The sequence below is a fragment of the Balaenoptera musculus genome, chromosome 11 (assembly GCF_009873245.2).
Source record: "Balaenoptera musculus isolate JJ_BM4_2016_0621 chromosome 11, mBalMus1.pri.v3, whole genome shotgun sequence".
Lineage (NCBI taxonomy): Eukaryota > Metazoa > Chordata > Mammalia > Artiodactyla > Balaenopteridae > Balaenoptera > Balaenoptera musculus.
In genome coordinates, this window is record NC_045795.1 from 98,903,660 (window position 1) to 98,917,889 (window position 14,230).

The 14,230-nt window shown below is 44.3% G+C and overlaps 1 protein-coding gene across 1 annotated transcript in view; it reads left to right on the forward strand.

Moving 5' to 3' along the window:
* The window catches only part of SYN2 (synapsin II), a 179,313-nt gene extending 175,901 nt beyond the window's left edge, over positions 1-3,412 (forward strand). Inside the window, exon 13 of the mRNA XM_036868828.1 lies at positions 2,513-3,412. Coding sequence (XP_036724723.1) covers positions 2,513-2,648 — 136 coding nt within the window. The 3' untranslated portion in view covers positions 2,649-3,412. The remainder of the gene's footprint in view (positions 1-2,512) is intronic.
* The last annotated feature ends 10,818 nt before the right edge of the window (positions 3,413-14,230 follow it).

Consider the following 14,230-nt stretch of genomic DNA (forward strand, 5'->3'; position numbering starts at 1 on the left):
AGGCCTTGGTCTCCAGAGCTGCTAGGAAGCACCTTCAATCAGACCTCCTCCTAAAGATATTTTTGTGGGGTTTTTTGGGGGTTTGGGTTTTGGTGGGTTTTTTTGTGGGGGGCATGGTTGGGTTGATTGGGGAGGGCAAGAAAGAGGGAAGTGAAAGTCTTAAGGTCTAGCTAGAAGAAGCTCAAACCCTCCCCTTTCTTCCTGGGGAGTGGCAGTAAGGCAGTTACTACCCCCCTCCCATTCTTGTACGAGCTTAGGGTTTGCGTTGTTTTTTTTTTTTAATCCTCTCTCCCACTCTTTTTTCCATTCCTTTTCTCTGTGTGTATATGTGTCTTTCTCTTTCTTAAAAAAAAAAAAAAAAAAAAAAAATTTAATTCTCTTTTCTGCCTCTGACTCACAGTTTAGGGTGTGCCAATCAGCAAGGCTGCCCAGAAGGAAAAGGGGGAAGTAGTTAAATCCATTTCAACTTTTTACCTTCAACTTTGTCAGAAGGAGGTTGGTTTCTGGTGTGGTCATCAGAGGAGAGGCCCATATAGAGACCCTGAGGAACTCCATCCTCTTGGGTTCCCTCATTCCCAACAGTAACCCTAGAGACCCCTGTCACACTATCCTGCTTCAGAGGGCAGAACTGAGGGCCCCTAGGAAACAGTATAGCTGCACTTGGTAGGGACAGCACCTGGGTGCTCAGCTCCACCCTCCCCCAGAACCAGAGACGGCTCTCTTCAAGGTCCCCAACCACAGACCTCTGTCATGACTGTCAGCACGGACAGCTGCAGCCTGGGGGATTGGAAGCGTTCCGTGAGTGCATCTCAGTAAAGAGATGAAACTCTCAGGGACAGAGAACAGGGAGCTGTGGAGTTTGGGGCTCAAATGAGCCACTCAGAGATCATCTCTAGTCACTGCACAGATGAGAAAACGCTGCTGAGAGAGATCTGATTTTGTCAAAGCCCTTCTGCTAGTTAGCGGCAGAGCCGGGATGAGGGCTCGGGTGGTCCGGATGACCACCTTCTCTGGGTCTTCCAGTCCTGTATGATGGGAGGGCCGTCCCCCGGGCTTGCTCCGCAGCTCTGGCCAAGGGTACATTTCATGTCTCGCCTGCCTCACAACCTCCCCTCAACCCAGTCGTTTTCTGCAGCTGACTTTTTAATCTCGCCTACCTTCTCTTGAGCCAACTCTGGCCCCAGTCTGAGGACAGATCTGTGGGCTGTCACTGCCTTTGGGCTGAAGCTGTTGAATCGAGCCAGCCTCTGATGACAAGCGGGAGGCTTGTACCTGTGCCCTCGGCCTGTGCATGCCGAGGAGTCCCCGCTCCCAGAGGCCAGCATGTTGGGGCTCATCCCAGGCCCAGTGAAAGGCAGGGCGCCTGTTCAGCCACTGCGGGAGAAGAGACAGGCTCATGCCCATGCAGAAGGGAGTTTCTGGGGCTGTGTCCAAGTTCAGGGGAGGGCTGGGAGAGCTGAGATACCAGGAGAGGAGTTCTGGAGCCAGGAACCAGCAGGAAGGAGACAAGCAGAAGTCAAGAAGGAGAGAAGACGGCCATGGAGACGCCAGACCACGTGTCCTCTCCTGCAGTGTTGGGCCTGGCCTCCCCTCCACCTTCTTGCCTTCATGGTTTTTCTCTCTGACTCACTAGTGTCTCAAGGGAAAAATTGGTCCCTAAAATGTGTGCAGTTTGGGGTTTTTCATTAGAAAACTACCCAGTAACCTTGTGTAGGCCTGATGTGTATCTCTGTTGCCCCTGGACACCCTGAAACTCACAGACCTCACATTAGGCTCCTCTGAGGAAGGCTGCCAGGGCGATTACGCCCATTGTAAGGACGGTAAATAGAGTTGTTAGAGTTCGTGCCAAGACAAAAGGTTCTTTTGGAATCAGAGAAAAAAGCAAAAAAGAAAGCTGAAAAGGCCTAGAGATCATTTTACCAGACATCTACATAACACAATTAAGAAAGGAAACAAGAAACCGAGTCTCAGAGAGGCACGTGGCTTCCTAAGGTCAAGAGTGAGTGAGAGGCGGGACCAAGACTTTGACCCAGGTCTTCCGATGCTGGCTCCACTACTGGACAGTTGATGAGAAAGAGAGCACAAGAGTCCACCGGCCCCTGGTTGCTACATTTCATCCAAGGGGAAGGGTGTGAGATTCCTGGATTAGTTCTCACCAAGTTGGGGCTCTGAAATTTAGCCTGTGGGCCCTTTCGCATTAAGTAAAAGAAAGAGCCTTGAGCCACCCCTTCTTCCTCTTTCCCTTCTCCTTCCTTCTCTTCTCTCTTTCCCCCTTCTCCCTCTCTCCCACGCTGCCTCCATCCTTTCCTGTTTGAGCAGCACTGCAGGTGAAGAAAAGAGCACAGGGACCTCCCAGGGGCCGCTAGCATGCCCCACGCTGGCTTTCTCCTCTGTCACCCAGTCTCCCTGGGGTGGGAGTGGGCGTTCCGGTCGTGTATCCTCGTGTCACCGTCCTTCCCTGCCTCACTGGGAACACCACCCTCTCACGTTCTCTCTGGTTTTTATCTTCAAGCAAGTCGCAGTCCCTGACAAATGCCTTCAGCTTCTCTGAGTCCTCCTTCTTCCGGTCTTCAGCCAGTGAGGATGAAGCCAAGGCAGAGACCATCCGGAGCTTGAGGAAGTCCTTTGCCAGCCTCTTTTCAGATTAGCTCTCCAGACACACAGGGGCACCCGGCCCAACCGGGAAAGGCATCCAAGACGTTTGCCAACAACAGTCAGCCACACTTGGTGGTGATGTCCCATGACCTTGACGTGTGTGGCCCCCTCCTCTGCTCTGTTGTGCTCAGTGATGTGGTGCAGCTCAGAAAGGACCAGGTGAAGGTCTCAGAGCAGCCGCCTACCCAGTGAGGGGCACCTGATGTCAGAGAGGATAGAGCTGCTTTCCTGTAGTCGTGAGAGCTTCCTCTGAGATCCTCGTTCGCTGTGACTTTAGTGGCCTTATTGTGATAGTGCCATCATGTCTTATTCTTTCTTTGAAACCAGGATTCCCTTCACTGAGGACACCTGGTTGCTTAACCGAGCTCAGATGCCGTGCTAAGCATGCCCCCCTGTAGTCAGTGCTACCTGTTTGGGGAGAATATACTTACCCCAAAATAACTCTCGGCTCTAAGTGTTAGGGACTCACCCACACCTGGATCCCTTGCCACACCTGTTTAGCTGTTGAAAACACACCTGCCCAGCACAGACGATTCCTCAGTTGCTGTGGTAGTGAAGCACCTGTAGTCTGCTGACCGGAGAGATCAAGGACCTACAGTCCCCCTGCCACCTCCGGCGCCGTTCTCCTGTGTGGGGCGCAGTGATCTTGAGCTCCTCCGAAACTGTGCTGTAGAGAATGCATGCCAGTATGCCAAGTTTTGTGTTCCTCTCCAAATAAATGTTAAGACCTTTGGTGTAATAAAAGCAGCAGCATTAACCAGCATTTGATTCAGCCATGAGGTCTCCCCTAGGCCACCCTTTTGACTGAGAGAGTGTACGTGAGGCATGCACGTGTGTGTGCGCGTGAGTATAGGGAAGGGAAAAACCCAGGAGGGTGAAGCTGTTTGTGTCGGTGTGTGTGTGACTGTCTTTGCAAGTGGTTGAGAATACGGCTGTCCTGTAGATGCCCCCCAGGCTGCGCTTCCTGACACCGCCCTGGTAACTCAGCAGTTCTACCAGTTGTACTGAACGTGGAGCCTTTCGAATAAGCATAGCATCCTTGCTTCTGTAGTGGCCCAGTTGGAGGTGCTTGTCTGGCCCATCAGTCTCCTCACCTAAAACCCACACGGAGGTGCCAATGAGGCAGGATGGGCCTGCTCTCACGAATGGGGTCTGCCACTCCCCCGGCATCCTGAAGAAGTCTGTGACAGAGGGCGGGTTTCGAGGGATTTCTCCATGGCTTCTTCGTGACTCTCGGTACTCAGGAGTATGTTCCAAAAAAACCACAAGTGCTGTGAGAATGCATACCACGTCTGCATTGATATTAACATCTTATCTAAATAATTTCCTACACGTGTTCCCATCCTACTAACAACTCAACAAAATAACACCCATCCTAATGCTGCTGTCTTGCTAACTCCTCACAAGCAGTAGGTGCTGAGAAGTCAGAGAATGAAGTTCTCTGGTGCCAGGGTCTCCTTTCTAACTCAGCCCATGCTTCCAGGGTTTGAGGATGTAGACTTGTGCCTTTTTCCTACACTTAAAAAACAGCAGGTAGAACCTCCATTAAGTGACACCTGGTGGGGGCAGCCCTTATCCCACCACAGTGCACATAACTAGGGAACAAACAACCAACAAAACAAGAGCGGGGCAGGCAGGTAATACCTGTGCTCAAGGGAATTGATCTTTATGGTTCCTTCCATTTCCAACCAAGAGTCTACCACTTGTAGTCACTTCTATCTCCCAGTTCCAAATATGTTTTAATAAGATGAATTCATTTCATCAAAAAGCATTTATTGAGCATTTAACATGAGCATAAACATTGTGATGGATTCAAGGAAATATTGACTAATATTTCCATAGTGCATACTAAGTTCCAGGCACAATCCTAAGTGATCCATATATATCAGTTCATTTATTCCTCGCAACAACCCTACATTATAGGCACTATTATTATTTTACAAATGAGGAAATGGAAGCAAATCAAGAGTCAATAACTTGCCCAAGGTCACCCAACTGGTATGTGGTGGAGCTGGGATTTGAACCCAAGCAGCGGAGCCCCATGGCCTTGCCTGCTTTGCTATATTACTTTTATTTAATCTAGCAGAGGCAACAAGACAATTTTATTAAACTGTACATAATGTGATAACAAAATTAGAGATGTACACAAAAATTCTTCACATCCATACCACCTCTCCTTCGCCTTTTCTCTATCCCTTGGCCCCAGGGAAAGGAGGGGTGGGAGAAGGTTAGGGTACTTGTTACCAGTGTTGACCCCTTGTCCTAGAACCATGAGTAACATACACAATGTATCTTATTCTGATCGAATATAACTCTGGTTCTTGAAAAATTACTCATTCTTCCACATGTGATGTCAGACCAAAAGCCACAAGTGGCTTATTTAGAAAATGAGTCAGCCTGGAACTGCTGGGGTGTCAAAAGGGGGAGGCATTTACCATAGGTCATGCAGCTTCCTAGTCCAAAGGACACATGGATTCTATCCAACCCTTAGTAATGGGGTGGAGCCAGAGGTGGGGGAGTTCCATTCAGAAACATCACTCTTGGTATATAAAAAGATGGCCCCAGAGACTGGGAAATTTGCTACTCCCAACAATCAATAAATAGCTGATGAATACCATGATAAAAAAATTTTCTAAAGCTGAGATCGCCAAAGGTTGGAGAGAGTTCTCTATAGATCTTGAAACCTTTGGTCTGTCAGCCAGTTCTGACCACTGTGCAACCATCACTGCAGCTGATGGGGATTCCCTACCCACATCCTCACCCCAGATGAATAGAGATAGACACTTTATCCCTGCCATCGTGGAATCCCCATCTCCTTGGGTCAAAATGAATTCAGTTTGCTTATCATTTATCTGTTCATAACTCTATTGTGTACTTACTAAGCTCAATAAATTCTGTGGGACGAATATAAAAATGAATTAAGCAAGGATTCTGCCCTCACAAAGTTTACAGCCAGTAGGGGAGGTAGCATATAAACAGATATAAAGTAGAAAGTGCTGAGTGTCATAAGGCAAATGCAGTCAAAATGCTAGTTTGGAAAGATGTGAAGCTTGATAGGATTGGTGAGGATGTGAGAAACAGAACTCGTACACATTGCAAGTGGGAACGTTTGTCGGTACTGGCACTTCAGTGGACAATTTGGCAGTACCTAATACACAAACCCTATGACTCAGCAATTCCATTTCTAGACATTCATTCTGGAGAATCTCTTGCACAAGTACTCAAGGAGGCAACTAAAAGAATGTTAGTCACAGCATTGTTAGTGAAAAATGGAAACAACCACTGTCTCTCGTGGAGGAATTAAAACATAAATTGGTTTATTCATACACTGGAGTACTACATAAGAGTTAAAGAAATAAGCAAAAATATTTGAGGAATTCAGATAAGATATGGAAGTTAAAATGGAAAAGATAAGCCAAGTAAGTGTAAAGTGGACAGCAGCCGTACATGTGGTTGGAGTGGAGCATCCTTCTAGCTGGGCGGTCAGAGAAGGTGGCACCCAGTGGGGAGCTGTGAGCAGCCCACAGGATCGGGAGGCCTGCCAGCTGCAGGGAATGGGGTGAGCGCACAGAATTCAGTCACTGAATTTTTCAGCTGGAAGTTTCATCTGGTTCTATCCTCGCATTTTACAGATGAGAAAACCCAGATAACTTAAGGAGCTTGCCAAGGTCAGGAAGGAAGTTAGTAATCGAAGCAAATGAGCCTTAGTCCCAGGTGTCTGATGGGCAGGCCTTTCGGGACAGTGTCCTTGGTGAGATAAGTGAATGGCTTTCATTTCCAGGGGCCCCCACGGAGGGCGGAGCTCATGGCAACATTTCCCAGAGGCTGGGAAGAAATGGAAGAGTCAGTGTTGGGCAGCAGAAGGAGTTCTGAGTTTAAATGCTTGCTTTGCTAATTGTTAGCTAATTGACTTTGATTATAAGACCCTTAGCTTTCCTGTGTCTCGGTTTTCTCATCTATGAGAACAATACTATCTTTCTGAGGAGGTTAAGAGTTAAATTAACTAATTCACCTAAAGTCTGTTTCTAACAGTGGTTGGCATGTGAGAGGATCACAAGATATCCCCACCGTCTCAAAAAGACAACAGCAGTGTAAGCTCCAAACCCGCTTGGCCAGGACTCCTCCGAGAGCGGCTACACAAATGCCAATCATGCCTTTCTTCCTCTCCTGTAACCAGGTGGGCCTCAAGGGCAATTTCTGCCCATCTGATTCCTTTTCCTAGGGCTATGGCTCTTTCAGGTTGAGTTGGTTAAAGTGAGTTGAGGGTAGACACCTGGGGAGGCAAATGCTGCTGCCTAAACATCCTACTAGCAATGAACACAAACACACACACACACACACACACACACACACACACACACGGCAAAAACCACTGCAGCTACAGAAATGACGACACAAACCCCATATGACTCTAACGGACTAATTTTTAAACACTCATACCATATGATCATTCCTACAGTGGTGTGGTTTCCTTCAACCAATTCCTTTGGGAGGCTAAACATTTATTCCAGCAAACCTGCTGCTTATGTTCAGAAAATAATTGCCCTCAGATCTGTAGCCCTCAAATTTGAATTTCTATAACTCTTGGAAGATCAAGAGTTCTTTACCTTGGGATCTAGAAATTCCCATGCAAACTGTCCTGTGCATTGTGCATTTTGGCAGGTCCTCAACACACACACAAAAGATTAAGAATCATTGCTTTAGAGAGTGAATTTTGATTTTTAAAAAACACTTAAAATTCTTTTGGAGTCAGCTCTAATGATTAAGCTAGATAATATGTAAGGTTCAAAACACAGTGTGACTATAAATTAATGAGATAATTTTGTGTGGATTGTAAGCTGGTTCTGAAGGAAATTAATCCCAGAAAAGGAGTCTCATATGTTTTGAGTAGTTTCTCTTTGAAATAAATGTCAAGCCCCATCAAGATTATTGATTCTGAAAGAGAGAAGATACATTTCAACAGGCAAATTCTGTTGTTTGTTTAAAAAATTTTCTTACTGTCTAATTCTCAAGTCACAGACTACATTCAGAAAAATGTTCTTCTCTCCAAATAATTGTCATCATTCTCCCTTACATTTGTGTAGTATTTTACAGTTTATATAGCACCTCGTAATTTAAAGGCACTTTACAGTTTATAAAGCACTGATTCATCTCTCAATTTGTTAGATTCTGACAATAGTCCCCTGAGCCTAACTAACCCTCATTATAAGTGACTTCTGAGTGTCTGAGCTTTGGGCTCATACTTGAATAGTACTCTTCTTCCTACAAATCTCCTTGGACTTCAAAGCCTGTTGGTTGTAAACATGTGGGAAAATAATGCAATTCTTCATTCCCTCTGGTAGACCCTCCTCTTATTCAACACCCTCTCACTGTCTGAGAACTTGCTTTCCATCTTGGCTATTGATATAGTCACACACACACACACACACATGCACACACACACACACGCATATTTGTGCCTGTCCACTGGTCTATATTTTCAGGAGTCTTTTCTTCTCTTGTTTCATAGTCTGTACTCCCCAGCATGTCACTTTGTCAGGGAAATACTGGAGAGACAGGGGAGGAGGGAACACCAGAGAGCTGTTTCAGGGACCCCAACCCACATGTAAACAGATGCTCCCCAGGGAACACCACCTCCCTGGGCATTTTCATCCGCCTGCATATGCACACACATCTCTTTTGATAAGAATTCCCACCCTTCAGCTAACTCCGCTAGGCAGCTCACAGCAGAAAGCCACAGCCCTCCCAGTGGATCAGGTTAAGTGGCAGCCTAACCAACCCTAGTTGCTCTAGATCCAGTTCTTGGGGAAGAGAGATTAGCCCTATCAGATTACTGATGGGACAACCAGGTTTGGACCTCTTGGATCCATTCTGGAGCGCATCAGTAGTGATAGAGAATTGCAAGAGTAGGCCCAAAGGATCCCTGTGGGCAGCTCAGACAAGCCTATCAACCTATCAACACTCTGAAGACCCTCAAACCATCCCGGAGGCCTGAGTGGCTTGGCAAGTGGACTGCAGTGACATTTGGGCTGCTTATTTGTCTTTGGAGTCTCACCGGGCTAATACAATACAACATGTGGGATCTAAAGATACTTTTAACTTGAATATTTGATACCAAAACAGTGAACGTCTCAATATATTTCAATATAATATTAGTAGGAAGAGGTCAGTAGATTATTTCTTCTTAAAGACTTCTTATTCCTTTATTCTGTCCCCATAGCAATTATTCTGGATTAGGGCTTTTATTCACACCTTATTGTGACAGCTCCCTAATTGGGCTTCCTAGCTTCAATCTCTTGCCTATTTCTGCCAATTTTCTTTAAAAAAATCTCTGATCATCAAAAATCTTTCAGTGGATCTCCAGGCTTAGGGAGTAGAGCCCAAACTTTTTACCTTGGTATTTAAGGCCCCCCTAGAGTCTAGCCTCACTTTACCAGGGAGGCAGTATGTCTAATGGTTAGGTATTTGGGCTTTGGGGTCAGACAAATCTGGTTCTACTGCTTGTTAGCTGTGACCTTGGGCAAATGCCTATATACTTCTCTAAACCTTAGTTTCCTTACTAGCAACTATTGTAATTGTAATACTTTATATGTTTGTTGCGAGAATTAAATGAGAGAATGCATGGAAAGTGCTGTGTGCAGGTACCTCAAATATATACAGAAGATCCTAATAAATTTTATTTATCATCATTACTTTCCAACCTTAACTTTCCCTATTTAGTTGCAGCTAAGCCAATGTGAAATTCACTGTCCTTGCTTGTTTTCTTGCTCCGCACATATGCTCACTTTATCATTTTCAGCTGTCCTCAGCCCCTTAAAAATTCCTCCTTAAACTCATTACCCATTCAAATTATGCATAACCTTCAAGGCCCTGCTGAGATATCACCTAGTCCTTGAAGCACTTTCTGCCCATCTTGGTAGTCCCCCATGATTGCTCTCTCTCCTCTAAACTCTTACCAAACACGTATTGCCTCTACTACTTACATAAGTTTTTTGCAAGTTCACACAAGTCTATTAAAATGTGTACATCTATTTTGTCTCTTTGTTCTTTTTCTAATCTTGAACCCTTGTTGATGACTTTTATATTGAATTACTTTCTTCAGCTTTTTTTCCTACCAAAGTCCATGTTTTAGGCTATTCTGAACCCCCCATTTTTTCCCCAAACATTTTATTATGAAAAACTTTATAACTACATAGAAAGTTGAAGTAACTGGCAGTGAACATCCGTATACTCACTACCTATATTCTACAATTAACATTGTATTATGCTTGCTTTATCCCATATCTATCCATTCCTCTATGCATTCAACAATGCATGAGATTCAAAAAAATCTTATGTTTTTAATGCATTTCACAGTAAGTAGCAGACATCAGTGCACTTCATGAATCATGATACAAATTAGTTCCATCTGGTAAGGACTTTGAGGCTGATTTAATTTATCCACTGATTTTATAGATGAAAAAACTAAAAGCCCTAAAATACTAAGCAATTAGTCCAACACTGGTCAATTGATCAACAGACATATACTGATCATCTACAATGTGCCTGGTATTCTGCTAGGGAATATAGTGATGAATGAAACAGATAAAGGCTTTGCCATCATGGAGCTTGCAGCTTCATGGGGAAGGTAGGTGTTGAACAGGTTGTTACAAATGGTTAACTAATAAAGTACACGGGGATCCAGCTAAGTGGTGGGTTAGAAAACGGATTCTGAGAGGAGTCATTACTTACTGTTCTGATCTTCAGACCCTCGCTGTTACTGATTTCCAAAGGTTTTCATGTATAATAATGCTGTACTCTTTTTTTTCCTACGTGAATAAGTGACTATAGTGTAAAATTATTATAAAAATAAGAGACACCTCACAAATTCCTCCAGAAGAGATCAGATGCTATAGGCAGTTGAAAGCGAAGCCTCCATGGAAGAAAAGACTCTCAGGACCATGGAGATGTCAGCCTGAGCCCACTCAGTAAAGCTACGAAGTAGAAACATTGGCCTCTCGGGAGCTACAGCAGAGATGCTCAGGTCAGACTGCAGGAAGCATACGAACCCAGGCAAAGGAATCCTAGGCTCTCAGGAAGCCCCATATAGGGTGGGATCAAAGAATTACAGATAGAAGGATTTCAGAGTGGCCTCCTGAGCTGGACTTGCTACCTATTTCTAGAGTTGTAACTTCCTAGTAGACTGTGAGTGAAACATGACTTTTCCTTAGGAAATTTCTAGAAGTTTCTCTCCTATTGAATGGTTTATGGATTTCAGTTTCTCTTCCATGTTTGTTCTGTTGGGATCTATTTTACTGTTCTAAGGTAAAGAAATGGGTCCATGGTTGGTCTCAAGACAAAGGAGTAGGTCAGAGATTTATCAAGGCTTGGTGTCTCATCTTTAGACTTCTGAAGCCAGTTTGGCCCTAAGCTAAGTTCATAGATTAACTGAGGACATTCCCAACAGGATCCTTTTCCCTAAAACTGCCATTTCAAAGGACATCATTATATCTGGAGGGACTTGCTTTCTTGTCTTTTCTTTCTTGTTTCTTTTTTAAAATTTATCTTATATTTGTAAGTAGACCATTTGTAGATAACTCTAAAAACTTGCTGAGTGAATGGTTGTCATCAACAGGGAGGACCGTGAGTACTTTGTATTATCGTTCCCCATTATTATTTATTAGTGTCCCTTTACCCCAAGGTCATCTCTGAATTCCTTGCATGGAAAGCCCAGTGTCTAAAAAACCAGTTTATCGCTGGTCTAGTCCAACCCTGCTATCTAGTCTACAACATCTCTGATGATTGTTCACCCAGCCTGTCTTCAAATATAAGATTTTAGACTTCCTGTTTAGCTGAATCTGAGCTAAGGTCATATTATAACCATCATCAAAATGAAGAAGTAGAAGCTGCTTAAATCAAGATCCCCCTGGGATGCACAGGTCAGGAACTGTCAACCAACAGTCAGGGTTGGCCAAAGCACTCAGAGCGACAAGGGGTGGCTGCAATGTCCATCTCTGGGTCAGAGCCAACTGCCTCCGGCCCAGGGAAGGCAGGCAGGAGGGGTCCCACAAGAGGGTACCTTGGAAAATGGGGTTGGGCTCTTTGGCAGTATTTTATTCCTTACAATTGCTTTAAGCCTCGGGGCCACTGGCTGTTTGAAGTATCAGTTTAATTAAAACATTCACCCTAAGTGACAGGATCAGTCTAAAGAAAGGTTGCAAAGACTAAGTGTAGAGAAGATTAAAAATGTGTTTCATATTGTTGTTTTGTCACTAACGCCCTCTCAGGTCTCTCTCTTCTGTTACGAAGTTCAAGGCTTCAATAGATGGGATCTTCCAGGATCACAAAATACATGTATTTTCCTTCCGGAAAAGGGAGCTTCTTAACAACCAATAAGCATTTAGAGATGGCAGTGTGGCAAGAGGGACTCCTCATGCCAGGTTCCACATCCAAATGAACTGAGGAAAAGCACTGTGTGACAAGTAATCATGGATAAGCACAAATGGGAAGCCTGACTTCCTACTGGTGGTTGTTCAGAGCCTCTTGGTGTACCCACAGGAGGGCCAAGCCAGAGTTCCCACTCCCGCCCCTGAGTTAGGTGTTATGGTCTAGCAAACACCTAACAAACCCTCAAAGCCCAGACTTGTGAGAGAGAAGGGCGGAGAGAAAGGCATAACTCTATATGAAAGGAAGTGATTCATTTTAAATATACTGTATTTAAATACAATATTAAATTGAGCATAGGATTCCACACTCTACTGTGAGGAAGGGTGTGGCTGCTAGAAACCAAACTGGGAAGAAGCAAAGCAACCAAAGTTGGATTTTGGTAGACACATACCAGCCCAAGAGTAAAATGCTAGCAAGGTGCCAGCTGGATAACGTGATTATCAAAGAGTGCGAAACATAGCAGTGTTTCTGAGAAAAACACCTGGTGAACCCTCAGAACATAGAACTCAGGAGATCAAACAGAACCCTGAAACACAACACAAAACCTAGCATCAATATCTTTGCTTCGGGATTTCCCTGGTGGTGCAGTGGTTAAGAATCCGCCTGCCAATGCAGCAGACATGGGTTCGAGCCCTGGTCGGGGAGGATCCCACATGCCGCAGAGCAACTAAGCCCATGCGCCACAACTACTGAAGCTCGCACACCTAGAGCCCGTGCTCTGCAGCAAGGGAAGCGACCACAATGAGAAGACCGCGCACCACAACAAAGAGCAGCCCCTGCTCGCCACAACTAGAGAAAGCCTGTGCGCAGCAATGAAAACCCAACGCAGCCAAAAATAAATAAATAAAAAATTAAAAAAAAATCTCTTTGCTTCTTCTGAATTGTGCTGTCAGTGGTGGCCTTCTTCCAAATATAGATGGTTGGTTATTGAATGGTAGAAGCAAGGCGCTGGCATGGGTGTTTTCAGGTTGTCATTGTATGAATAGGAGTCAGTTGGGTCCTTGCTGCATAATTCCTGTTGCTAGAGGTAAACCATACGTGTGATTTCTGAACACAGCGTGAAGTGTCTTGAGTAGGATGAAGTGACACTGGGTGGTGGTCCTGAAAGCAGGGGGCTCTGGTTGGCAATGGTCAGAATTGTATTCCATTTCCTGCACTTTTGCTACTTCCACTTTTTTCTAAACTCACCTCATTCAAGAAGCTTTCTACTTGCTGGCAGTCAGTCTAAATGTGAGGCACAGAATGAGGACATTTGCTTTCTGTTTGAGAGCTGTAAAATCTTTCAGAGAGAAACATACACTAAAAAAAAAAAAAATTAAATCTAATTTACATGTACATATAGAATAATTGAATCTTAAAATTGGAAGGAATTTCAGAGGGCACCTAATCTTGGCATGGAGCAGTGCATGAGGCTTGCAAAGTACAAACAGATAAAGATAGAGACAGAGATATAGACTAGAGATACCCCAGGCCCCAGGCTACCATCTTATTTAATGGCAAACACCAAAGGCACACCCACTAAAGTCAGGGTGAATACAATCACCATTATTATTTAACCTGGTATTGGAGGTGTTAGTCAATGCTGTTAGATAAGAGAAACCAACCGAAGGCATAACAATTGGTAAAGAAGCAAAAAATTATCTCTTTGGGGAGAAACCAAGAGACTTGATGGAAAACTACAAATATTTAGAGAACTTAGTTAAGAAGCAGGAAATTAGGTCTTTTCCCCCCACTTATTTAACATGCCACATTTCTGTTTACTCTTTGTTTGATTCCATTAGTCTGTTTTTTAATTTGTGGACCAGTGTCACACCATTTTAATTACTATAACTTTACAATATGTTTTGATGGTGTTAGGAAAATCCCAGCCTTTTCTTCCTTTTCAAAGTCATCTCAGTTATTTTCTCTTGCATTTTTTCCTTTTCAATATGAAACTTAGGGCCAAATTGTCAAGTTCCATGAAATGTCTTTCGACGTTGTGGTTGGGAAGGCCTTGAATTTGCATATTTATTTGTGGGAGAACTGACATCTCTATGATATAAGACTTCCCATTGTGTAGCATACACTGTCCCTCTAAGCAAGGCCTTCCCTGACCACCCTATTTTAAATTGCATCTCCTCTTTTTCTTTAATTTTGTTAAAGTATAGTT